This window comes from Harmonia axyridis, chromosome 3 (assembly GCF_914767665.1).
Source record: "Harmonia axyridis chromosome 3, icHarAxyr1.1, whole genome shotgun sequence".
Taxonomy (NCBI): domain Eukaryota; kingdom Metazoa; phylum Arthropoda; class Insecta; order Coleoptera; family Coccinellidae; genus Harmonia; species Harmonia axyridis.
Genome location: NC_059503.1, coordinates 24155917 through 24181898, shown reverse-complemented (window position 1 = coordinate 24181898; position 25982 = coordinate 24155917). Strand labels below are relative to the sequence as shown.

General features: G+C 32.4%; 2 protein-coding genes across 3 annotated transcripts; one reads left to right on the top strand and one right to left on the bottom strand.

Moving 5' to 3' along the window:
* Positions 1 to 13: 13 nt before the first annotated feature.
* Positions 14 to 14935, top strand: LOC123675658 (major facilitator superfamily domain-containing protein 8). 2 transcript variants are annotated; one of them, XM_045611101.1, is made up of 5 exons: positions 14 to 330; positions 2108 to 2309; positions 7929 to 8172; positions 10217 to 11217; positions 11426 to 14935. In XM_045611101.1, exons 2-5 carry the CDS (start codon positions 2115 to 2117, stop codon positions 11687 to 11689), a joined length of 1704 nt encoding a protein of 567 aa, XP_045467057.1. In that variant the 5' UTR covers positions 14 to 330; positions 2108 to 2114; the 3' UTR covers positions 11690 to 14935. The 2 variants fall into 2 exon arrangements, with proteins under 2 accessions (XP_045467057.1, XP_045467058.1); XM_045611102.1 differs by lacking the exon at positions 14 to 330 and adding an exon at positions 695 to 1123.
* On the bottom strand, positions 14008 to 25612 carry LOC123674564 (exocyst complex component 1). The gene is given in 18 exon segments (XM_045609474.1): positions 14008 to 14041; positions 14937 to 15094; positions 15149 to 15330; positions 17388 to 17875; positions 18400 to 18514; positions 18572 to 18726; positions 18777 to 18883; positions 18934 to 19159; positions 20829 to 21057; positions 22321 to 22543; positions 22592 to 22714; positions 22770 to 22915; positions 23047 to 23402; positions 23456 to 23652; positions 23708 to 23880; positions 23987 to 24443; positions 24568 to 24880; positions 24939 to 25612. Coding segments are annotated over 18 exon segments (4212 nt in total). The 5' UTR covers positions 25469 to 25612.
* Positions 25613 to 25982: the final 370 nt, after the last annotated feature.

Sequence of the window (25982 nt, the reverse complement as noted above, 5' to 3'; positions counted from 1 at the left end):
GGACAAATAGAGTGGAGAATATTTTTGGTGTCGCGGGAGGGACAGAGAACTGACGAGAAAATATGAATAACCTCCAGTTGAGTGATATCAGCTAAGATTAGACTTACTGTGATCAGTCAAAAAGAGATGTTCTGATCAGCTGTATTGTGGGGAATTCTTTGTTGAATAAACAAAGGAAGCAGTAGTGTTAATACCAAAAATGACTCGCATTCTTGGAAAGTTCGTCAAACTGAGTGTTTGCTTGTGATTTTTCTCGTAAAAATTTTCATTAAGGGTCCTTATCATGACCTAGTGCTATTGCGTGAATTTTATTTATTTTTAGTGAATACGGTGAGAATGCGAATATATTTTTTTTGTGAACTTAAATCGAGAACGCATAAACATTCAATTTCTTATATGAAATAAATTTTCCTTTCTTCAAATTAATTTTTTTTTGTTTCTATTAAATTTTCTGAGATAACCTGAAATTCGTTAGATGATATATAAAAATACCAAATTATTCTGTTTTCAATCCGAATTCAATCCCATGTTCATTTCCGTATATGAATTGAAAATGCTTTCAACTGTAAAAGCATAAAGCATGTATTATTTATTCATAGTTTCCATTTCTTCAGAATTTATTTTTGTCCGTACCTACCTATATTTTAAAACATTCAAAATTATATTATATTTATTTCCATTTAGTTTAAATTGATTTCCTATTACTTGATCATATAGGTATATCAGAAAACAACTAATAGGCGAACTTTTGAGCGTATACTTGAGAATTGCTCGATATTTTAAATTCGTGATCAATTGATAACAAGCAATCCGACCTCAACAGGTTTTTGACCTATTTGTTATGTTATCCTATCCATAATATTTCAATATAGAAAGATCAAACTACTCAGTTTTAATTAAAATGAGTGTAGAACGCTTCCGATACCACTTGAGGTTTCATTATTTTTACATCGAAAATATGCACGAAATATATAAAATAGAGCTCTCAATGTAAGAGCTAGGAAATAGCAAAGTCGACATTTTTTTTGCCGAAAAATTTTCAGACCCATAATTTACGGACTGCAAACATTGATTGGTTACTTCCGCATCAATTTGTTCATTTTATTTGAATTTCATTAAATAGGTATGTACGTATACTAATTTCAAAAAATCTAACCCTTCCAAATTGTGAGATTTTATGATATCTACAGGGTTATGTAGAATCCAAATTCGCTGTTAATATTAATTGAGTATTCTTCATTTCAACTTAACTAATAACTACCATTTCCTCAGTAGTAAAACTCCTTGATAATTATATTGTGGATTCTAATAAAATTTTTATTATGGAGATTTAACATCAATCAATTTATCATGAGTCTAATTATGTTCAATTCATTTTCGAATACACATAGGTATATTCAAAACTAAAATCAAAAAGTTGATGGGCCGATCAAAGTTTTTTTAACTTAAATCATTGAAATTATTTGAATAAATCTCTTCATTTTGAGGCTTCACGTATCAGGTTATCAATATAGATGGATTGAAGACCTGACAGCAAAGCGTTTTTGTACCAGATATCTTAACAAGCTGTTATGTTTTTTTTTTTTTTTAAATTTTATAATATTAATCAGGAATATTTTCAATTTAATTCATCTCAATGTGAAATTCAAAATTTGCCTTTATCCCACAATTTGAAGTGAAACTAGTAATATATGTATTTGATATTGCATCAGAATAAGAATAGGTGATATAGCCAAAGCCTTGGAAAATTGATCGATAATCATTAATATGTTAATCATCATGTTATTCATTCATAAGTTCCATTTAGCATGAAATAAACAATATCAATATATTGCCGGGTTCACGATTGAACAATTTCAAAGAAAACGTAGGAGAAGATATAGTTGATGCATGGTTTTTCAGAATTAATTAATTTTCTTGTATCTCTCTATAGTTGAATGAAAATTTCGATGAATGAGACGTCAATAATCTCATTCAATGAGTAATAAGGTTTTGTTAACACGATTTGCCAATCATGTTTGAACACGGAAAAAGCACAATTCTTCACTTCGTTGATATTCAATTTAATTTTTTTATCGATTTCCTGAATTCGATCTCTTTTACTCAGTTTGAACATGGAGCGAGTAAGGAACACTGCTAAACTGATTCGAGAGAAATGGAAAACACAGTTCGATCCGCCAGATGATCTGGAAAATGAAAAACAATACAAGGAACGATGGAGGTCTATCTACATCATTTACTTCACTATGTTCTCCATGTCGCTTGGATTCAGTATAATCGTGACAGGAGTATGGCCTTATCTAGACAGAGTAAGTTAAATTTTAAATTCAAATAAAAACAAATTCATTACTGCTGATTGTATTGAAACTGAAAGTAGTAGCAGTGACAATGTATACCTACCTAATATATGAACTTGAACGAAGTATAAAGGCCAAGGGGCAAGGAGATTTTTTCAGCTCGTCCAAATAAAACACACTGCAAATTTAACACTTTGCGTTATTTTCTGCTAGTAGAATATAATATCAAAAATGCGGTTGACTATATGAAAAAATTATCGATACAGGATGGACTCGAACCCAGATCATCCGCATCAAAGGTTGGACCGCCAACCCCTAAAGTTTTCGAAGGTAGGTAATTGATGATCATTTTGAAAATAAAAAATTAAAAATTCATATAACTCCGAACTCTAAAAATAAAATATATTTCATTCAGTATCGTTATAGCAATACCTATGTTACCAGCAATGTGTACATTCCGGCATACTATACGATGTCTATAGTCATTGCATAGAATCAGAATGCCTGAAAATGTCAGGCATTTTATGAAATATTATTAATTTCATACATTGTCAAGGCATTCTATGAAATACCTTACGCCTAGCAGGCAATATGTGTAAGGTAAGATCATATTAAAACTTTGGTAATTAACCCAGAAAGATTTTTATTCAATCATAAATACTTAACTTGTTGTTAATTGAATATTGTTTCTACGACCCAAATTTCTAATTTCAATGATGTTATTAATTTTTGTTCAAAATGCATTTTCAAATATCTTTCTATCTCTTCGCTCCTCCATCAAAGAAGGAAATGAAAAAAACGTTTCAATCATAAAATATTTTCAATTACATATTACAGAAGATAATAGTAATAGGTCATACCTATTCAGATAGAATAATGAATTCTCAGAAAAATATTTCATTTTAAACATTTCCGGCAGACCATCAGGCATTCTATACAGAGCCTAGGTAAAGCGTATTATTTTATACATTGCCTAGAAGACCCATGGGTCTTCTAGCATAGTATAAGGATTTCCTTATACTATGCTTCTAGTATGCCTGGGTATAGAATGCCTGATGGTCTGCCGGAAATGTCTAAAATGAAACATTTTTGGTGAGAATTCATTATTCTATCTGAATAGGAGGCCTGCAGGCATCCTATATATTGCCCAGGCATTGTATAGAATGCCTGAATTATACACATTTCCGGTAATACCTATATGCTTTTAATTTCATAATTATGAGGTTTCGATAATGAATTTATTCAATTTTGTTTTCCTGGATTTTTCTTTAGAAATTCTTAGGTCTTATTCTCGATCTAGGAGGGTAAACGGTTTAAAGCAATTGATTATTTTACAAAATTTCATGCGAAAATCTCCTATTATTATCAATAATAGCTCAGGACGGTGGACTTTTTTATTCGATATTCCAAGACGTGAACTGAAAATTCTAGAAAGTTCCTATTATTATTTTTTCTCGAAGAATTTCAACATTTATTCGGAACATTTAATGTTTAAACTCTTTTTGCACGTTTGTCTCACGGAAACAATGTGCTGTGCTGTCATTTTGCCAAATGTCTGTATCTTTGAAACAAAACCGAGACTGGTTCCAACGACTAATCAATAAAAAATAACGATCATACACCATAACCCTTGAACAAAATGTGTTAGAAAGTAGATACTTTTTCAGGGTCCAAATATCTGAGTGGATTTCGTTCGATGTTATATTCAAGAAATTGCATAAAATCTGCGAAAATTCTTTTCTCATTTTTTTTTACATTTAACCGTACTCACGAAAAAATTGTTGATATTGAATCAAGCCAACGGAATTCGTTGATAAGTACCTATCTAGATCCAATTAAGTTTGTATTTGAAGAGAACCATGGGATTATTACTTATACTTAGCACTCAATATTCTTCATTTTTTCTACAGTTTTACATAGATAAAATTTTCAAATTCCTATCGGCTATGTTCTCGATTAACCCATTTAGTAGAGTATTCATTTAAATTTCGATATTCGGTTAGGAATGTGGGAGTAAAAGAACGCTTCACTTCAAACAGAAACAAAGTTCGACAACATAAATATGTACTTCCGGCAGATTGTACTGAATTACATTGTTCATCTTGTAACGTACGTAGTAAATTTATTTAGGTAGGTACTAGATAGTATAGATGTCGTTGAAAAACATGTGCAAAAATACAGAACGAACATAAAATAATGAGAACTGAAATCACCTGTTGAATGACTTTACAATGTATAAATTTGGAAAGGTACCTCCCTTAAATTCTCGGTTCCTATGCAAAATCAGAAAAAATTGAAAAAGAGGTAAACTTTGGTACCTACGTAGGAGGACATTTTATCCGGTTGGTTCCAATGAATTTGTATCAACCCTGTAAGCGTGATGACAGCAACCCCTAAAATCTTAAATGGGATTGGATGTATTAAAGTAATTTTGATTGCCTTTTCAAAAATGCCATACACCTTTTTTGTTAAAAAAAAATGTAGAATAGGTACAATAGCAAGAATTACAATAAAATATGAAAATAATGAAAAATTGTTACCTATTATAGAATTTTTTTGAAATGTTGTCCATTATTTCGTAGACAGAAATATAAGCTATTTTCTATTTCGGCCAGTATGTTTGAGGATCCTTCAACGTGAATTTCTCGGCTTGTATAGTTATTTGATTGCATTATGAGTAAATGAACATATTCATCTTATCAGGTGCAAATAAAAAAACTTTATGAAAGAATTAAAAATGCAGTTGCATTGTAAAATTTTCATTTAAGAATCGAAAACCGTTGAGAACTTGAAAATAACCAGTACCTCAAAAAAAAATTGAGCTGTGATAGTATTCATATTTTTTGACATGTTCAAACTTCGAATCTGTCAATTCCATAATCCGAATTACCTTAGTTATCTAATTCTTCAGTAGTATTCAAACGCTGGCCACTCAGTCCAAAAGACAAGATCTCTTTCCCAATAATAAAAATATAAGAATAACTGTTTGTTCTTATACCTTTTAGATACGTGAGCATTCACTCTTGAGGTATTTCTATGATTAGAGTTTCAGATTCTTAATATTTTTGAATGATTTTCTTCAAGTAACATAATGATTTCAAATATTTCCAAAACCCCTGAAAATTTTTTCATGAAAACCTTATAATAATTAATTATTTAATTTTCGAGTCAATCAAATGAACATTGTGATTTATGCGATAAAGGTCCCATATGAATGTCATGTGTAGATAAGGAAAAAATAAATTGTTACGCCATTAAAATTATGGATCACTTGAAAAATTCCGTGATGATAAGCTTTGGTAAAGATTACAGTTCTCAAATTCTTTAGAATAAATCCAGTAGAAAATAGTAATTTACGTAACAAGTCCGGAAAATAGGGTTCTTTTGGACGAATAGACAAAATTCCAGGACGAGCGTAAGCGAGTCCTGGAAGTCTATGAGTCCAAAAAAACCATTTTCGGGCGTGTTGCGTACAATATTTTTCGGCAACCATGTAAAATAACACTATCGCTGCTACTTTCCATATTTTATTGCGATTGCGATCAAAAAACATGCAAATTATTGACAACTAATTTCATATGAACTGTCAGCCGTTATCTCGGTTACTATGGATTCTATGATTCTTTTCCGGCCTAGTCCGGGAAGTACGTACTTTCCGGACTAGGCCGGGAAATGCTACTTTCTCAGAGAAAAAGCGTCCGGGAAGTGAGCACTTCCCGGACGGTTGCCGAAAAATGAGATTTTCGGTTCTCCTTTCCATTGGAGAAATGCATTCAAATCAGATATTATATCAAATTCAATATTATAGGCATATCGGATCCTATATGGAATAATTTCGATTCGTTATTTGGAATTGCATATATTGTATTTCCAATTCTTGTTTTTATTCTATCTATTCGTTTTTTACAGATTACCTATGAGGCATTAACATAATGTGAAAAAATAACGTTGAAAACTGTGATAATATACGATTATATTATCACAGTTTTGAACGTTATTTCCGATAAAATGATTCGTAAAAAATCCCTACTGATTTACAATATCATCTCAAAGTCCATTATTGGAAACGATTAGTTATGATGGCAAATTAACGTGAAAATAATGATAAGTTGTTGAATCTCATGTTAGATTAAACCTGATTGTTAATTTTTCTTCTTATACAAATGATAAGTATTTCGATATTTTGCGATACAATTCTTGTTTGGCCTTTCCTTTTCTGTTCTATTTTTTCCATTGTTACTTTCACCTCCAAATTTATATATAATCTATCGAATAGGATAGAAGTCAAGTTAATTTTTGGTTTAGATATCATTTGCAGTTATAAACCTTTGGAATCTTTTGAGAAAAAAATTTATTTTTTTCTGAAATTTCAACTTTCTATATTTTATAATGTGTAGAATTCAATAACACTGCAAATTTCACACTATGATTTATTATTTCCATTTTCAAGGCAAAATACTCTTGAAGAAAAAATGCTATAATATCTAGGAAATAATGTTTGACTAATATGCAGCTGCAGGATTCGAACTCAAGGTCATGCATTTCAAAATCTGAATAAAAATCTAAAAAACTCGAAACTATGAAAGCTACACCAGTTTCGGTATTTGGGCAAAATGAATAGAGCAATTCAATTCTGCTACAATTTTGTAACTTATTTTGTTCCTTCCTCAAGCTTAAAAAGCACAAAATATCAATACCCATTACTCAATGCTTTTTTGATTTTGGTTTCTTTTGTTGATAAGTGATAAAAAAATCGAGTACACAAAAATTCATATGAAATTGATGCAAACTCTATGTAAACATTTCTTTGTTGGTTTGCAAAAGTCGATACAATTGAATAAGGTTCTATTTCATGTATTTCATAACATTTCAATCGCCTTAACCTACTCAAATATTCGTGAGAGTATCTATTACTAATCATATCTGGTTAGAAAGTTATATAAATAGATACAATGAATATGTGACATATTTTCCAAATTCAAATAGCTATAAATACTTGAGTAACTTGAGTTTATAAATCATCATCCTTATTCGATAAAAATTAGATATTTCAGATATAAGAATGAAGGAAAGAAATCTTCTGAACGTTCCACTGGAATCAAGATTCAAATGATTTTCATTTTATTCGCACAAGAAACTCTAGTAAATAAGATATACCGTGCTCTTTTTCATCTCTTCTACTTTTTTTCAATTAACTCAATACCATAGAAAAATCAGATAATGCTTGATACGATATCAAACTTCTTAAAATAAATTCACTCAATTTAGGGATTTCTCTGTTTCCTGTGGTGCTTTTTTACTTATAAGAATTGGAAAAGAGTAATGTTCAGAAACTAATTAATAGAAGAAAACATCGAAGGAAAACTCAATGAATACGAAACAAAATGATTTGTTAAAAAATGAAATAAGAATCAACTAGAAATACAACAAGAGAATACAATTCAAAACAAAAGTAGGTACTTTTCACAATACCTCGGCACTTTTATACTAAAAAGTAAAGAAGGTATAAGTTTTTGTCTTAATGTCAGGATCATCTGAACTGAATTATTGCAGAACGATATGTACCTAATCTATAATTGAATATTATTACTTTTTCGTTGAATGTATAAAAAAATCCAAATTTTTTTGCAGTTAGATCCACTTGCTGGCAAGGAATTTATGGGATATATTGTTGCTGCAAATCCATTCGCTCAAATGCTATTTTCTCCATTGGTTGGATGGTGGAGCAATAAGTTGGGAAATATAAGAATACCAGTTGTAATTTCACTGATGATATTCGCAGTTTCAAGTGCAATGTACTCATCTATCGAAATGTTAGATGATAACAGGAAATACTATATGTTAGCTTCAAGATTTTTGGTTGGTGTTAGTTCAGGTAAGACTATATTCATCGAATTAAATTAGTAAATCGGCGGAAACTGACTGGAAAATTCTCGATAATTCCAAAACTACAAATTGGGTCGAGGTGAAATTTTGCATTTAGATGTAAAGTAACAATACCCAGCCTTATGATTAAGGATAAAAAAAACCAGAAAAAATTGTAGATGAATATCGAGAAAAACTCAATAGTAATAATTTTAAAATGAATTAAGTATTTATTCAAATCTTATATTGAGTCATGATTTTGCGAACAGATGAAAAATAATAGTACCAAGCTCGGAGCAAAATTTCTCATTGATCGTATTTAGCGAAGAATATAAAATTCAATCAGAATACAGAAAAAAAAAATTTCATTGACAACAGATCCAACCATATTAAAATTTCGCATTTGAATTTATAACAATAACGGTTCCGGTCAATGTAGAAAATATCATGTTGATTGCGTCATTAAAATCATCTACAATTCAAGCAAAACATTTGGAAAATATTTTCATAACAATGTATCTGACTAGGTTGAAATTTAGTTTGTACCTACATGTCGAATATTAAGATTGTAGTATCATCAGAACTCTTCGTTCAGATTAACTAACCGTCAGCAATGACATCATGGCGAATCATATGTCATATACAGGGTGTTTCGTCATAAACTAGACAATCTCATATAGTCGTGTAGATGACACCGGAAGAAGAATTTTTGCCTCATGACATATACACTTCGAAGCATAAGCGAGATACAGGGTGTTCAACGTCATTTTGGGGTTTGAGTGGAAGAGCAGGAATTGGCTTTATCACCATCTGAACTCCGCCCTGTGATTGATTTTTTCTGATGTTTTTTCTTTGGAATTGTAATATTTTTATTATCTTCAATAAAGGCATTATTATTATTATTATTTCTTATATAAATAAATAAAGCAATATTCTTTTGAGTGTGGTCAGTGTTGTATAACTTACAATTTCTGGTCACATCAGAGTCTTTCTTCATGAACAATTCAGAAAAAGTGAAAAACACCAAAAAAAAATTCAAAATGGCGAAAAACCTTCAATGTTCGTTTTTTTTTTCAAATTAGATTTCATTTTCTGAATGAACTCAATTTTCTAAGAATTTCTGTAAAAAAATGTTTTTATAAATCAAACAAAAAAATTACGAACATTGGTGGTTTTCCACCATTTTGAATTATTTTTCAGAGTTCTTCACGTTTCTAATTTATCATTCAAAAATACTCTGATGTGACCAGATGTGTTCGTCCATGCAGTTTATGATGATACACCCAGTATACCTACATACAGTTGTGTAACCTCCAACGCGCTCAAAAGCTCCTAATGCTAAGCTAATTCAGTGCTTTTCTGGATTTTTTTCAATCTACTTCATTCTAGGATTTTTTCAATCTATGATACTGAGAAAAAATTTCAACCATGGTGTGAGGTACATATACAGGCTGTTTGGATATTCGCCGCGATCCTTTGAAAGGATCATACTATAGAGGTCATTTGCTACAAATTAGGTCCAGTCAACTAGGGGTCAAAAACGTATGATTACCGAGCTAAAACGGTCATCCAATTCTTCAGAGTTCTTTCTGAAACGAATTGATTATCTATAATATTAGACTGCAAAAATTCAATCGATCCTTTCTTAAAAAATGAGGGGTTCACCATAAAAAGAAAATGGTGTCCTAAACACATATAATCTCCAAATTAAATGGCGGTTTTTTGTGTGGCAAATTTCTTCAAATCAGGTATGTATTTCTCGAAATAACTGCAGGGAACTTGACGCACAAATTACGCAAATTTATTTTTTGTTTCATTAGCTTTCTGAAAAGTTATAAATATTAGCAACTCGCACAAAATCACGTCGAATTTCCAAACACCCGTATATATTGAAATAATTGAATACCTTGAATTCCAGGAGGTGATCAATAATGTATTTTGCAGAGATTATTATTTAAATGTACACATAATAACCGAGTGGAATTTAATAATAAGTTTTTCGCTATATGATATCGTGATGCATTTTCTCTTCATAATATTTAATTCCTTTTCAGCGAACATTGCTATATGCCGCTCCTACCTTGCTGCTGCTACTCGATACTCTGAAAGAACAGGTGCTGTCAGTATGATTTCCCTTGCTCAAGTAATCGGTTTCATAATGGGGCCAGCAATTCAAGCTGCAGTGGTACCAATTGGTGACGATGGATTCTTCCTCATAAAGGATAAACTAAAAATAGACATGTACACTGCATGTGGTTGGATTAGCGTTCTCATTGCCATCATTAACATGTATATGTTCCTTCCAAACATCTTCAGAGAGCACAAAATAGCGGGAAGAGAAGCCATGTTGAAACAGAAAAAGGACAACATTAAGGACACTTACAAACTGCACAAGCCTAACTATTTCGCTACTTGGACTCTCATAGTATCGTTTTTCATTATAGTTTTCAACTTTATGTTGCTAGAAACTCTAGCAACTCCTTTGACGATGGATCAGTTTGCGTGGTCTAAATCAGAATCATTAAAATATACGGGAATATTGATTTCTGTAGGTGCAGTGATTTCAATAATTACTTCTCTAGCTATCCCTCACCTTAGCAAACATTTCTCTGAAGTGAAGATAATGGTTTGGGGAGGTTTCTTCTTCATGGTATTGGGAAGAGGTATCTATATCCCATTCAATAATGAACCTCCCCCAATCTACGACAATGGACTCAAATTGAATCTAACCTTTTTCTGTGATAGAACAATCAGAAATTCTTCTTTCGATGAGAACAATTTCAACATAAGTGAATTAAATGTGTTCAACTTCAACTCAACGGCTTACGAAGAATTATTGGAGAATAACAGAACTACAGAATTGATTAAAATAGCTACTCTAAACTGCGGAGATGACTTGTTGGGATGTCCTTCCACTCAAGAATGGTGCTCTGAGATTCCAGCTCTAACTATCACAAATTTTGTGATTGGTCTTCTTCTGACTACCTTTGGATATCCAATGGGAATTACGCTTATTCAGACTTTAGTATCGAAACATCTTGGAACTAGACCTCAGGTACGAACAGCTTTTTCTAGAACATAATGATTTTTGAACACTGCTTTTGAAAGAGTGCTATATCATTTCATCCGCATGAATTCAAATTCTGAACGGAATATTATCCCTAACGGTGATTTCCCTTTTCTCATTTTTTCATGAAAAAAATTATTCATTGCCGAATTTGAATCGTTCGTTTCATTACTGATAATCTCTGTTTTTCTTACAGGGTGTTTGGATGGGCCTACTGACTGGTGCTGGTTGCTTGTCCAGAGTTTTAGGTCCTGTATGTGTAACACACATATACGAAGAATATGGTACTATCTGGACATTTGGTATAACAACAGCCATGATGGTTGCCACACTTCTTTGGTTATTTTATTTCGAGGAAGAAATTACGCCGAAAGAAATTGTTTCTATGGAAGAAGAAGGAGAAGAATTGAACAATATGGCTTCCAATAAAGAAAGGAAAGATCAAGAAAATCACATGTGAACAGGGAGAAATTTTACTAATGGTAGTAAAATTGATTTATTTTTTGAATTGGTGTAACCTATCGTGCAATAATGTGTAAACACAGATTGAAAACTATCTACGCATAGAGAATGCAATTTTGATACAAGTCAGGTATATATCTTTCGAATAGTGAGTAAATTTTCATTGCAATAATTATGAAGGGATATCTGACAAAATAGTGTAGAAATATTTATATAAACCACTCACTCCATGTTGATAGTGATAGAGAATTCTTTTATGAGCTTTGGCCAATTTTCAAAATTCAAAATGTAGTACTGTTTGAAGCTGAGAAACAAATTAGAAAGAGTGTATTCAGAGATTGGGTCTGGAGGAGGGAAATTTTGAAAGTTAATATGAAGTAAATAAAGTATGGTGACTGATTTGAATTGAAGCTGGATCACTTAGGTATTCCATTTTAAAAAGTTGTCAGCAAAGAAATTCACTTGACATTTTTTTCTCCAAATATAATATTTCATGAATTTTTGGTGCGATATTTTGGTGTTGAATTTTTTTCTTTTTTTCTGGAGGGATAATTACCCTCAAAACCTACCCATTTTGGGTACTTCTATGGTGCCAACCAGGTGCCTGTTGCACCAAACAACTTTGAAACTTTTCAACTTGTATACCTACTTATCAAATAAATTACAGAATTGAAAATTTACAAATCTTTGTGCGATATAATATCCAGCATTGCTCATTGCATGTTGTTGTGTAATAGTATTATTTTTCATCTTGGAAACTCGACAAGATGCAAAAAAGTGAAAAGTTGCAAAGGCCAATGATCCCATATCTAGGGAGGTATTTCAGGAAAGACAATAATAGTCCAAAAAATCGATATATGAATTGTTTAACTTCTTACACCATCTACAGATATCGTATTATCGACACAAACCTTCGCCTTAAGGATTCTCTATAAAAAATAATCATCAATTAGGTATGAGGTCGGGAAAACTAATCGATACGAGAAATTATCGAAGCCAAAATAAACTACGCTCAAGGTTCTCTGACATCCTAGAACTGAATTCAGTGGCAAATCTAAAACCAAACATTTGTTATTATTTCATCTTGTGAACAAATCTGAAAAAAAAAATATTTCACTCAAAAAAGCTGCGGACAATTTCTCTAACATTTTCTGAAAATACTATCCAACTGCAAATTATATTTATGCTTGATATGATCATTGTAACCATTGTAACTAACAGCTTGCAAATTAGTCTAGTATGGAATGCTTTTTTTTCGAAGAAGAAATGAAGCTTCATTCAAATGAGGAACCCTTCAATTGAAGGCAGATATTTCTACTTCAAGCAAACAATTTTTTGGAAATATTTCATTAATATATAGGTTCGGTTCTGGGTGATATTACGCTCTGGCGTAATATTAAATAAGAAGAATACTCGCTATTTTATAGATTTTAGTAGAATTATTCATTAATATTGAAAAATATATCTATTTCACTTTATTTTACTACCATTTAATTCATTTCTCTTTTTAAATGGAGAATCATGTGAAAACTTTCATCAAATCTCATTTGCATACTAAAATTTTTATTTAGGACTGATAATGCATAAGTACTTTTCATATGGGTTGATAGTATAATATATTTACATTTTACTGGTTAAAGGTTCATTAGTGAATTGAATTTTAAACTATACTATAGTATTTCTTGCGTACCTATCTATACAGGGTGAGTCTTCGACTTGTACATATATTTCAACCGAAGATTTCTGAGGTCAAAAGAAAAATCTTTTTCAATTCGACTCCATTAAAATGATTGAGGCTTTTGAAAATCGATAAAAAACGTTATTTTCGGCTATATCTCGTAATTGGTTCTATCGATGGAAATGATTTTCAGAAGAAAGCTTTTCTTTGATGTTATGAATCTTCTCCAAACACAAAATTCCATCCACATCTTCCAATTTCTTTATTATGACCATTGTATTCCATAAAAATAGCAGAAATTCAAAGAAAATGTAAGTTGAACCCTCATTATGAATATTTGACCATTTGGAAAAATATAAGAATTCCACATATTTTCTCTTAAAATACGCCATTTTCGAGTAATTCGATCTCAAAAAAATATATATATCTATGAAATTCAAAAAATTGGATACTTTGGCTAAATGTTACTCTGTTCTCTTCGTATAACTCTTTTATTGCATTATAAATACTACTTCGTTGAACAAATGGAATATCAAAAGTGAGTTTATAATGGTTTTTCTATAAAGTAGCTTATTTCCAATGTTAAAATGGTATATCTTATTCCGGTTTCCAGAGGTGGCATAGCTCATTATGCAAATTTAAATTGGCTGTATCTCTTCATCTAGGCCGCATCTGAAAAAATGGTAAAGGATAAAAGTGTTCATTTTGACCTCAAGATCTACTGTTAGAATAAATGAACAAGTAAAAGACTCACCCCGTATATAATATATAATACATTTTTATTCCCTTCTATTTTCAAAGAACTGAATTTTGTTATTTATACCAATTATGAATTCAATCCTTTTTGGTTGCGGACTTTTTTGCAAATTGAAAAATTGACTATCTGCATTTTTCTGGCAGATTTATTTGATTCAAACTTAATAGGAGTTGACGGAAACACTGGTTATACTTAGTTCATCGACTATCAGTTATTTTTGAGTCACGAAAAAATGTTATTTAATAGTTTTATTTCTGCATTTATCAACCGAAATTTCACTAAAGAAACCCTGAAGAAGTATTGAATGAACCGATCGGTGTTTCCGTTATTATTGTAAATATAAAAATGAATTTGCTTTGTAAGTATGAATCATTCAAACAGTTTTAATTTTAAACAATTTTTCTGTTTAGTAAATATATAGTTTATTGGTTTATTTCCACTAAAAGTCTGTCGTCATCAACAACTCAATCATTATAAGCAACTGGCTCATTTTTAATGACTGAGATTCCCACTATTGGAAATCGTAGATTATGTAATAAGTGATATGAAATAGCAACTTATCTGTGATGAAATCGTCTTCAAATCCCCAAACGAAGTTTTTGTATATCTTTACCTATACTTTGCTGTTATAAATAGCATCACATGCCAAATTTAGTCACTCAAAACTGCGCTAGTTATATTTTGTTAGAATTTGTTGAGAGATTGTATATTTTTAAAGTCCCTTGTAATCATTCATCTTGTATTACTTAGATACGTATATATTTTGTGATATGAGAAAATTTTATTGTAAGTAAACATGATAAATGATACATTGTTTTGTATTTTTTTCCTCATGAAATATTCTCTGCTTCTTCTGTGGTATCTGGGAGTTTAATGCCATTAGTTTCTGGTAAAAACAGTGAAAGTACTCCTGCTAATCCTGACATTATTGCAAACATAATCATCGGGAGAGGTCCCCAAATCTGAGCCTAAAAAATAATCTCTCGTGAGCTCAAAATTGTATACAATATAATAGTACTTACCAATAAAGGTATTTGCGGACTTGTCATTGAGCCTAATCGGCCTACTGTTGAGCATAGCCCCATTATAGAATGTCTTGAAGGCGTAGGAAAAGATTCGCTAGTTATAATGTATATAACAGTGAAGGCTGCAGTTGCTCCAAATTTTCCCATACAATAAACGAATAAATACAGTCCTGCAGAAGCTAAAATCAAAAGCACATCCGTAATATCTCAACCAGTGTGAAGCGAGAATAGAATATCAAATAGATGTGTATTTAAAAAACTTATGATAAATATCTAATGGCGAGGTTTGAACCCGAGGTTATTCGGCTCTATATGCGCAAAATTTGTAAAAATTCATTAGCGCGAAACTTTTGCGTATATTAGGAATTCACAATACAATATATTCTGTTCGGTAACAGACATGTTTTTAATCCCAATATCAATTTGTCGAATTTCGAAGGAAACTTTTTCGAATTTCTCTGAATTTGGATATAAATGGTTCCTTCGATTATTATCATTTGAAAAGAGTCCAGTTATATAACTTGAAGAAGGATGAATACGGTAGAGCTAAAGATTTTTAAGCAATCGTTCCCTGAACATATCGTTACATTTCTTCAAAAATTTTCGAATTTTGAGCCGGGAATGGCCTTAAACAATAAGGTAGGCTGATGACGAATCGGCCTCGAATTAAATAACAAATAAAAACCTAGAAAGTTGAAATTTTTTGGGGTGAATTCGGATCTCAAATTATGCAGTTGTTAATGGGCAATATCCGACTGAGGGTTATGTAAATATAACCGTTCGAAATTTCGTTTTATTGTTAATATCAAAACTGCAGATTCGAAAGAGATGAAAATTGGCATTTGGATGTACCTAGAATGACAATTTCAAGCGTCATGCAGAATTTCATGTTGATCGCTTATCTAGAAAAAAATTCTCAATATGTATATCCGGCCAACGTTACGGCTACTGTTTATCGGACTCTAGAGCCAATGGCACGCTGAGCCTTGCATTTCCGCCTTCACAGCTCGCATGCGCTCTCTCCCCCCTAAGTACACCTGCGTACCTCCTCCTTTGGTAGGTCGTCGGCTCTGTTGGGGAGTATATAGTAACTCTGTCTGCTCACAGATGGCACTATAGGTTTTCGCGATACACTAATTCGACCCCGGCAGATTTAAAGGGATCGTTGAGTTGCAACTGGGTCTCCTCTCACGAGGGTGTGTCCTGGACAGAAATCGCTGGAAAGTCCACCAGCGATCTCGGGACGAAACACCAAACTCCCGGGAGAAGGTGCACCTCTTAACTTGGCTGGAGAAAGATTAGAAAAAAGTTGAATTGTAGAACGAATTTTTCATATTTAATTCTTTCATTCAACCGACAATCTACGGACAACACCCAGTGAATTCAAGGTCCTTTTTCTTTCAGATTTTTTCATCCATTATGAACATCTCGAAAGCCACTTGAAATGAACTGTCAGAACGCGCAAGTACCTACTATAACCCTTTGTGTCCTAGTGTGTCCACTGTGGGGACACAAGTTAATAAATTTTTTCCCAGACGCCTAATGCGCTCATCGTATAGCCACATATTTCTTAGTTCGCGTAAATACCGTATCTACACATAGGAGCGCGAACTACATCGCTGATCCATACGGAAACGCATTGGATGTAAACTAATATCCACGATTGTGTACTAGCTATATATGAAGCAGCTATTTTATCGTGTTTCGAAGTGAAAAAAAACATGGAAGGTAGGTTTTTTCTGAAGAAATATATAAAAACTTATTGTAAATTGTCATGTTCGTGAGCTAATGTGAATATCATCTAATAATAATTACATACATACATAATAATGGACAACTAAAAACTCGTACTGCCCACAAAATAAAAAAGAATTCAACGAATCTTATGGATTGTTAAAAATTGTTTTTCAAAATTTCATACGAAGTAGATTTTTGTATTAGGTTTCATTAAAAATAATAATATGATTTACATTGTGTAAAATTTCTTCATTGCCTAGTGTCCCCACAATGAGGACACGTCCTAAAGCAAAAATCCTTTGTCCGAAAACTCAAAAACATGTTTATTCACTTTATCCAATCATATTTGAATACTATTATTTGATTTTCAACAGAAAAATATGGATAAAATTAATTCCGGTCACAAAGGGATAAACAGGTAATGTGTAGATTTGAATCTACACGAATTAGGTACTCATTCTATAACCTAATATCGAATTTTCTTAAATGAATTACTTACCTTGAGTGGTGAATATGAAAGAAACGCATGCTGCAAATGTGATGAAATACGACGCACAAATAGAAGTACGTCGTCCAAACTTGTTTACAAAATAGTTGCAACTCCAATAAGCTGGTAGCTCCGTCAGGGATATCAATATAAAATCTAAGTACTTGTTACCATGCAAACTGACTGAATTGAGTGTTATCCCATAGAACAAAAATGCACATGTAATCCACCCGAAACAGCAATTGGTAAACCTCCAGAACAGACGAGAAGACTTGAATATGTCTGAAAAACGAACGGAAGGTAGAAGGGTAGCTGTGTGCTCCAATTTATTAAGAGCGTCTTGGGATAAGTGCTTAGCGTTTGTTATTGCCATTGAGCGAAGGACTTTCTTCGCTTCTTCTATTTTTCCTCTACTCAGCAACCATCTGAGAGATTCTGGGAGAACCCAATATAAGCATAAAAGCAGAGACATTGGTCCATACGAAAGGAAAATCAGCGACCTAGAAAAAAAAATAAAAAAGAAATAATAAATAAAAAAAAAATAAAAGGCTAGATGACAGATTCCGAAATTTGCTCCTGAGTATCCAAAAAACTTATTTCTTGATGTGACTATAGTTTTCAGGTTATTATTGGAGACATAGCCCCCATCGATAAGGAGAATTTACAAAAATGATAAGTACAATTGAAAAAAAAATATATTTTTTGAACACTATACTATAACTATATCTAATAACTCCACCCGATGGCTCTATTTTATACTTTTGTTCTGTTGAAAATCTTATTAATCTCAATATCTGAATTATAACAGAGACATATATTGGAATCCATTAATTTATCTAAAGACCGTTAGTTATTATATTATCTAATACTGTCATCGTCATCTATCCTAGAAAATAAATCAATAAAATGCCTTCAATGTTTACCATACAGTGACAATTAAAATGAATTTAATTTATCAAGAATATGTGTTTTTAATGGTATATAATCAAACTCAAAGTGTAAAATAGGAAATATTTCCACGAACCTCCAAGATTTAAGCTTCCAAGCAAGTAAAGCTATCGCTACTTCTCCCATAGTGTAACAGCTATTCAGAATGGTACCTATTAATGCCCTCTTCTCTGGTACGACTAGTTCAACACCTGAAATTAACAGATCACTTGAAAGTTGATTATTTTTCTATTGGGCTTTCTATTTACCTAAGATGAATATGCATCCACAGGTCCCAGCACTGAAAATTGCTTCTATTAATTCGAAGAATAAAAACCATTGAAATGTTGGGGATAGTGTCTTTATCATTCCAACAACTCCACAAGCGCTTATTCCAATCAAAAGCAAACGTTTCCTTCCATAACTGAAAAGAACAAATATATATATTTCTTCAATCTCCATTTCTAAACTTACTTATCCGAAATGAATCCAGTCACAAGTAATCCTAAGAACATTCCTATTGTATTTGTGGTGCCAACTAGACTCAAGGCCCATCTATCTTCCTCACACAGAAGTTTAAACTAAAAAAAACTGAATTAGACGCCATTTCAAAAAACATGTACTGTATTACTTCTCTTGCGATATAAAATTCATCTTCATAAAATTTGAAAGTGGAACATTTCACAGTAGAAGACTTATCGAAAGTAGAAGACGAACAATTACCTCCTAAGGAATCATCCATAATTTTACTGTAGATCAAGCACTTCTTCGGTTGATTGAGATTATTGAAAGGAACATAATTCTGTAGTAAAGATGTGTTGTCTAATATTTCAGTCTCACAGTCTGGGATAGAACACCTATAAAACAATGGTTATTCTTAGGGAATTATGTATTAAAAAAAAAATAATAACATGTCACTCAACAAATCCCGGGCACCTTGGTGACGCCAGCCCTCAAGAATAGAGAAGGTCAAGGAGGAGTCAGGATTTCTTAAGCAGGGTCAAGATTTCTTCGTCCATCTAGTTTATGTTGTATTAATGTTCTATTTTTTTGCTCAGCTAGAGACTGCCGGAATAAGCAGTCATCCTCTTGTTGGCCTCCAACTGGTGGAGGAGCTATTAAGAGGAAAGGGCACTCTCTTGTCCTTAGATCGAGAAATAGGTCCTAAAGGTGGATTAACTAACAAAGAGTCAACGGCATGGGAATGTAGAATGCAAAGGGAAATCACTGCATTAAAGACCCGCATTGGGTGTCCCTAGTAGAATCAGCATGAATATGTTCAGAGCTAAATCAGGATCCGGAGTTTCAAGTTCTCTGATCGGATCTCCGGGGGAACACTTTCGAATAGTGATGTTACTAAGAAAACCATTGTCAGACCTAAATTAAGATAGGCACTTGGAATGTTCGAACTTTGGCCAGGCTGGTAAAGTGCCATCAAAGAAATGAAAAGAAGGAAAACCCAGGAATAGGTAAAATGCGATGGCTTGGTACCAGTTTCTGTAACATTGATGAAATGACCCTCAAATAGTCAGGAAGCGCGAAATGGAGAGTATCAGCATGGAGTGGGCATTCCAGTGGATAAATCAATTGCTAGATCTGTCAAAAACTTTGTTAAAAGATCTCAACGAATTATGTTGTTGCAGCTCAAATCAACACCAACCAACATGAATTTAATTCAAGTATATGCACCAACACAACCCTGTGATGAGGAAGTATCAGAATTTTATTCCCAAGTCAGGTACAAATTGACGGAATTGACCAAGCAAGAACTAATATAACAATAATTATGGGAGATTTTGCGGTTAATGGAACAACGAAAAAAAAAAGAAATAATAGCGTATACAAATAAAATCATTGAAAGAAAGGTCCGACAAGCCAAGGAAAGAGAGAAAAAGTGTACTGGAATAGAGATAGGTAGGTACTGCACAAGACACGATACTTTCAACCTACACCGTAAGGTTAAAGAGTTGATTGGGACGTCTAAACTTAAACATGTGAGCACCCTAACCAACAACGAGGAAAAAACTATAACTAATGTTGCTGACTTGAAAGACATATGGAAATAAAGCAATAAAATCTATGAAGGAAGGTAAGTCGCCGGGACCTGATAATATAAATATTAAGTTCTTGAAACTTTTTGATGAAGACAGCATGAGGTGGTTGACACATATGTGTTCTATAAGATATACAGTTCTGTTAAGATTCCGCACGGCTCACATCGGATTTCATCACCTTGCCTTAGAAGCCAGGAGCTAGAAAGTGCAAAGACTTCAGCCGCGACAGTCAATCGACTACTTTGCTGCCCAGTAAAACAAATAAATATAGGCTCAACACTGATGTGTTCTTTACTAATGGGAGTTTAAATTGTCATTTTTTATTTAGTTAGTTTGTATAACGATTACAAAATATTTGAAGATAATGACCAAAATTAGATAAGTTCAATCTAACTTTATCTGAGCAGCCTGTATATGTAGCACTCTTGGCTTTTGTAAACCGATTCCAAATTTATACAACAATTTTGCTTACCGATGATTTGATTCCATTGATGTAAAAACATAGGCGATGTGTGTGGCAGAATGAAGAATAGTTACTGAAGCTAAACAAAATAAAATTATCACTTGTTGTTTTCCTATGCCTCCCATTTGTAGTAGTATATCATCCAGTACATCATCATTCGCTGTCATTATGTTGTTTTGTGTTACTTTTTCAACAAAAAAAAATATTAAACCGAAACCGACTTGCCCACACTGAAGAACTGTAATCTTATTAAATCAAAATGGAAGTAACGGACATTCTGTTAATCCATATCATTTATTCTATTAGGAATATTAAGTCTGTACAGGAAGCAGCATCTGGATAATCGATTCTACTTTACTGAAGCTGGCTGGACATTTTATTTTATATAACAAACAACGGTATTCACATCTCGAACCACGATCTTTTCCGTTATTTCAAAATTTCAGGCAGATTTCATCACACAGACAAACGGTATAGGTTTAAAGATTAACTTTAATTATTGCTTTCGAGTCTATCGAAGACACATGTTTGGTGTCTGTCTGTATACCCGCAAACCCTTACAACAACTAATCTCTTCTTCTACAATTCTAATCCGTGAGGGCCGTCGCGAGTAATTTAGGCACCTGAACAAAAAATTTTTCGACGCCTCTGCTGAAAAAGCATCAATAACAACATGTGTTCCGCCAAAAACATTTGGAATTTATCAGTAAGTTACAGTTGCATAGTTCTGTATGCAAAACTGTAGGAATTCTTATTGCGGGGAATGTTGACAAACGCAGTGCAGTGGAACAACCTCATGTTGTTTTTAAGAATCAACGATGAAATATGAAAAAAGGCGACCAGTAAACTGGGCCGAATTACCGCCCCTCAAATAGAGGCGTCTGAAACGGCCGCTTCACTGTTTCACCCCAAAACGCCGGACCTTATTTTAATGTGATTGCCGATTTTGGGTTGTAGATGGTTTCATATGAATTTCATTTCCTGATAAAAGATACTCTTAGAGCATGCGCAAATGTGAAATTCTACTATTTTCACATCTCACGTTGTTTCTCCGATTTCGATTAAATTTGTTGTTTCCATATTGAGCATGCGCAAACGTGAAATTCCCGGATCCAAATACATATTTCGCATTCTATTAGCTCGATTTGTACGTTGCGCATGAAATAGTTCTAAGTTCAGAGAGTTGACTTCATAATTGAAAATATCGAGGAAGGTTAGTGACCCAGCCATTGACAGATCATATTTTATAAAAATTATGAAAATTGAAAAAAAATTATTCGCCGTTAACAACGTCGTCTGAACCTCACAATAGATACACATTTTCTCTTGAATCCAACAAAAATGATTTCGAAGATTGGGGCCAAATAGTCACATTTTAGTAATAATTGGTGAGTAAAATTGGAAAGAGGAAATATTGAACTAGGAAAACTAATCAACTTTCAATATTGTAATTAGCAAATTTTTTACATATATTAATTCTATGTATAAGTAATAATGATTTAGTGAGACCTTGCAATATCAGAGAAAAATCTCAAAATATCTTCTATGGTAAATTCTAAATTTATTAAAGAACCAGGATAACATTGTTGAATGAGGTCTTCCAACATTTTGTACTGTCTGATAAACTCTTCTTGCATTGCTCTCCAAACAACTTGTAGCAAATTTTCCTCTTCAGAGAGATGTTTTTCTACTTTTCGGTATAGAGCTTCCAATCCTTTTTTCACCTGAAAAAGATTTTTCAGGGATATTCCTTCAAATACACTTGAACTTACCGTGCTGCCAGGATATTGTTGAATAACTTTTCTCAATTCTTGTTTGTTGAATGCTAATTGATAACTAACTTCGGACATTTTAACACCACTTGCTACCCTTGCTTGAACACCTTCGAAAAAATTCTGAAAAATAGATATAATATAATAAATGCATTGGAGTTATATTTTACTTAATTACATTTAGTTTCTCTAGAGGCCTTCCAAAATATAAAGTAACATAAGCTTGCAAGGCATCATTGTATTTTTGTTTAGCTTCTTTTCTCTGTGCGTCAAGTACTGATATTTTCAACTGGGACAACAAAGAATATAAATGGTGGAAATTTTCTGAAATATATTCAATTAAGCAGGTACTCATTGTTTCAAATGTTCCTAATGAAATAATCGCTCAGAAATAAAAAGAGTAACATCTTTTCATATCTGATAATAAATGCATCTGAATAGATGCCTCTCCTTACCCATTTTTATAACTTGGGGTGGAGTCTTATTATGTTCATTAGCATGTTTTGTTATGTATTCAATCATTGTATCCACCAATCTTGTATACCATTTTTCCAAATCTGCTCTTCTACCACTTTTTAACAAACAGTCTGCATGTGTAGCAAACTCCTCCAAATTTGAAACATAAGCTAATATGCCACACTTAGCTCTTCTTGGTGGTTTATATTGAGTAATTGATTCTTTTTGATTTTGCATGAATTGATCAAGAGACCTTTTGATCTCTATGAGAAGAGAACCAATAGTGTTACTTAAGAAGGTGCTTTTAGCTGTCATGACATGATCATTTAACTTCACAAGAACATACATGCAGTAACTGTAATTAGAGAAGAATAGAAACTATGTTTTATATAGAAAATTTTTACTCACAAACTATCTTGCCTCTTTATATGATCAATTAAGTTATCTAATTCATTTTTTAAACATGAAAACAAATTTGTCATCATGTTCCTTACATCTTCATTTACTTGCTTATCTACTTTTCTCTGAGGCATTGTTTCTGTCTGAATTTCAGTTTCATCTAAAGTTGTAAGTGTATTTTTGGAACTAGGACTGAGCACGTCTAACTGAAAATTTCAGTAAAAAATTATGATTTGAAGAGAAATCAAAAGAACTATATACCTGAAAAAAGTTAACACAAAACATTTGCTCTTGAAGACATACTGGCTCCAACTGTGTTAACACTTGATCTAATATGTCATCATATTTTTTCCTATCACTAGTTGATATTTCCAATGTCCATGTATCTCTATCATGACCTAATAATGATGTAGGGGAAGTCAATGTTGGTAAAACTAAAATAAATTGGCTCTGGTTATGTATCCATATAAACACATCATAAGAATAAATAGGTATGTATTATTCAGCCTAATTGATATTTTTAAATAGATATCCATATACCTCCGATTTTATCCCGGGCACTTTCGAATAAACTCTTCAAATTCAATTCATATAATTTCCCAAATGAATCTGTATAAACATTTTTTAACTGCCTATATGATTTCTGATCCATTACTTTCAACCAATGCATTAATTCTATATAAGAACTCAAATCACTGTGGATGTTACTATGTAGAGGCATCGATATACCATCAAGTTTTCCTTTATAATTTCCATAATGAATGAAGAGGTTATTTAGTTGTCTTGATATACTCCTTGCAAACATTTCTTTGTATTTCTCAAAACGTCTTCTCTGTTCTTGGATTGCACTCATCTGTAGTAATGCTTTATCTATATCAGAATTCATTGCATCTTTTAAAGCATTTCCAGCTTCGATGGCATTCTTCATTCCTTCAGGCGTTGTCAAATCAGATTCTTCTAATATTTTCTGATGTTTTTGGGAGAGATTAAGTTTAGACTAAAAGCAATTTTTTTAGTAAACAATGATTATGACAACAAGCTGTAAAAATTTATGAAAAATATAATTCAGAAAAACAATATTTCTAAATACATAAGTAGACCAAGTAACCAAGTATTCTTACCACAATTTTCTCTAATTCATCCAAAAGTAACTGATTATTCTTATTTGCTATAGAAATCATAGAATTCTTTTTTTCCATTTTTTCCATTGTTTCTTTAACATGACAAAGTATTTCATCATAAGAATCCAAAAGGTGTTCTAATCTTTCAGCTTCTTCAATAGCCTCATCCAAGTTCTTCATCAATTCTTCAACCTGCTTTTCTGAAGCAAGTACACATTGTACATTTTTCTCATCTAGCATTGATAATTCCTTTTTTAAAACTTCCATAAAAGCCTCTGCATTTCCAATGGTAAACTTACACTCCTGCATCAAGCTAAAATAATTTGTTATTGATTGATATTTCAATTATTGATTATGTTCCTGAGTCTCACTTCATCAAATCCTCCTGTTCTTTTTCTGTTATTGCCTGAAAATCATCATCATTATCGTTATCCATTTCCATTAAATCAGAATTTTCAAATTTATTTTCAGGTGTCATTGCATATTCTGCAATCCAAGCTACAGGCACATTTTTAAACGTTGGCATTTCTTTCAGGATATGTTTTTTAGCTTGCCTCCATAAATTATATATAAAAGATTGTCTTTCCTTAGTGTTTGATGCAGTCCATCTATATACTTTATCAAAATGCATATCAAACTCCAGAGTTTCAGGTGACTCATTATGACCATCGATGGATTTCAGTTCAGCCAAATTCCATGTTCTTTTACGTTTGTAAATATGCTTATCAGTTTGTTTTATCTGAACTATGGATATATTTATAGGGGCGCTAGTACTGCTCACAATGCAAAGAAAAGACGATTTCTTTTTTTTCAAATATTTTCCAACATTACAGCAAGTAATAAGTCTCTCCTCACTTGATTGAAATATTTCATTTTGAAGAGTTCTACTAATAGAAGTCATATCAAATAATAAAGCAAAAAGAAAATAGAGTGGAAGTTTTCACATTACTTAATACTACCCCGAAACGCCCAAAAAATTGTTTATCAAAGTTGAAATACAGCACCCAATTTGACATATAGAGAGATGTTAGGTTAGGATGTTTATGTTTTCTGTTTCATCATAAATCAGCCAGGGGCGTATTCAAAGAAATATCACCCGAGTGCATAATAATTATTGTAAGCTGAATATTTATTTCCAAAAGTAACAAAAATCCACCAATTGCTATATAGTTTTGATATGAATAAACTGGTTCATTATTATTCCTCTCTGTCTTTCTTTCAGAATATCCCAAATTATTTTTACAGGTTCCGCTCCTAAGGAGATCGAAAATCATACTGGCATTTTTTAAATTTATACGCAGTCATGGGCGCCCGCAGGGGGGGGCCAGGGGGGGCCATGGCCCCCCCTGAGATTTTGATTTCCTCATTTTTCAGCACAACACCCTCAATATAACTTTATCAATCCAAAGAGCAAA

Excerpts from the sequence above, each read along its gene's own strand:
- LOC123675658 (XM_045611101.1), top strand. The coding sequence starts at position 2,115 with ATGGAGCGAGTAAGGAACACTGCTAAACTGATTCGAGAGAAATGGAAA. Across the intron at positions 2,310-7,928 it reads TATGGCCTTATCTAGACAGA|TTAGATCCACTTGCTGGCAA; the intron begins GTAAGTTAAATT and ends ATTTTTTTGCAG. Across the intron at positions 11,218-11,425 it reads ATCTTGGAACTAGACCTCAG|GGTGTTTGGATGGGCCTACT; the intron begins GTACGAACAGCT and ends TTTTTCTTACAG.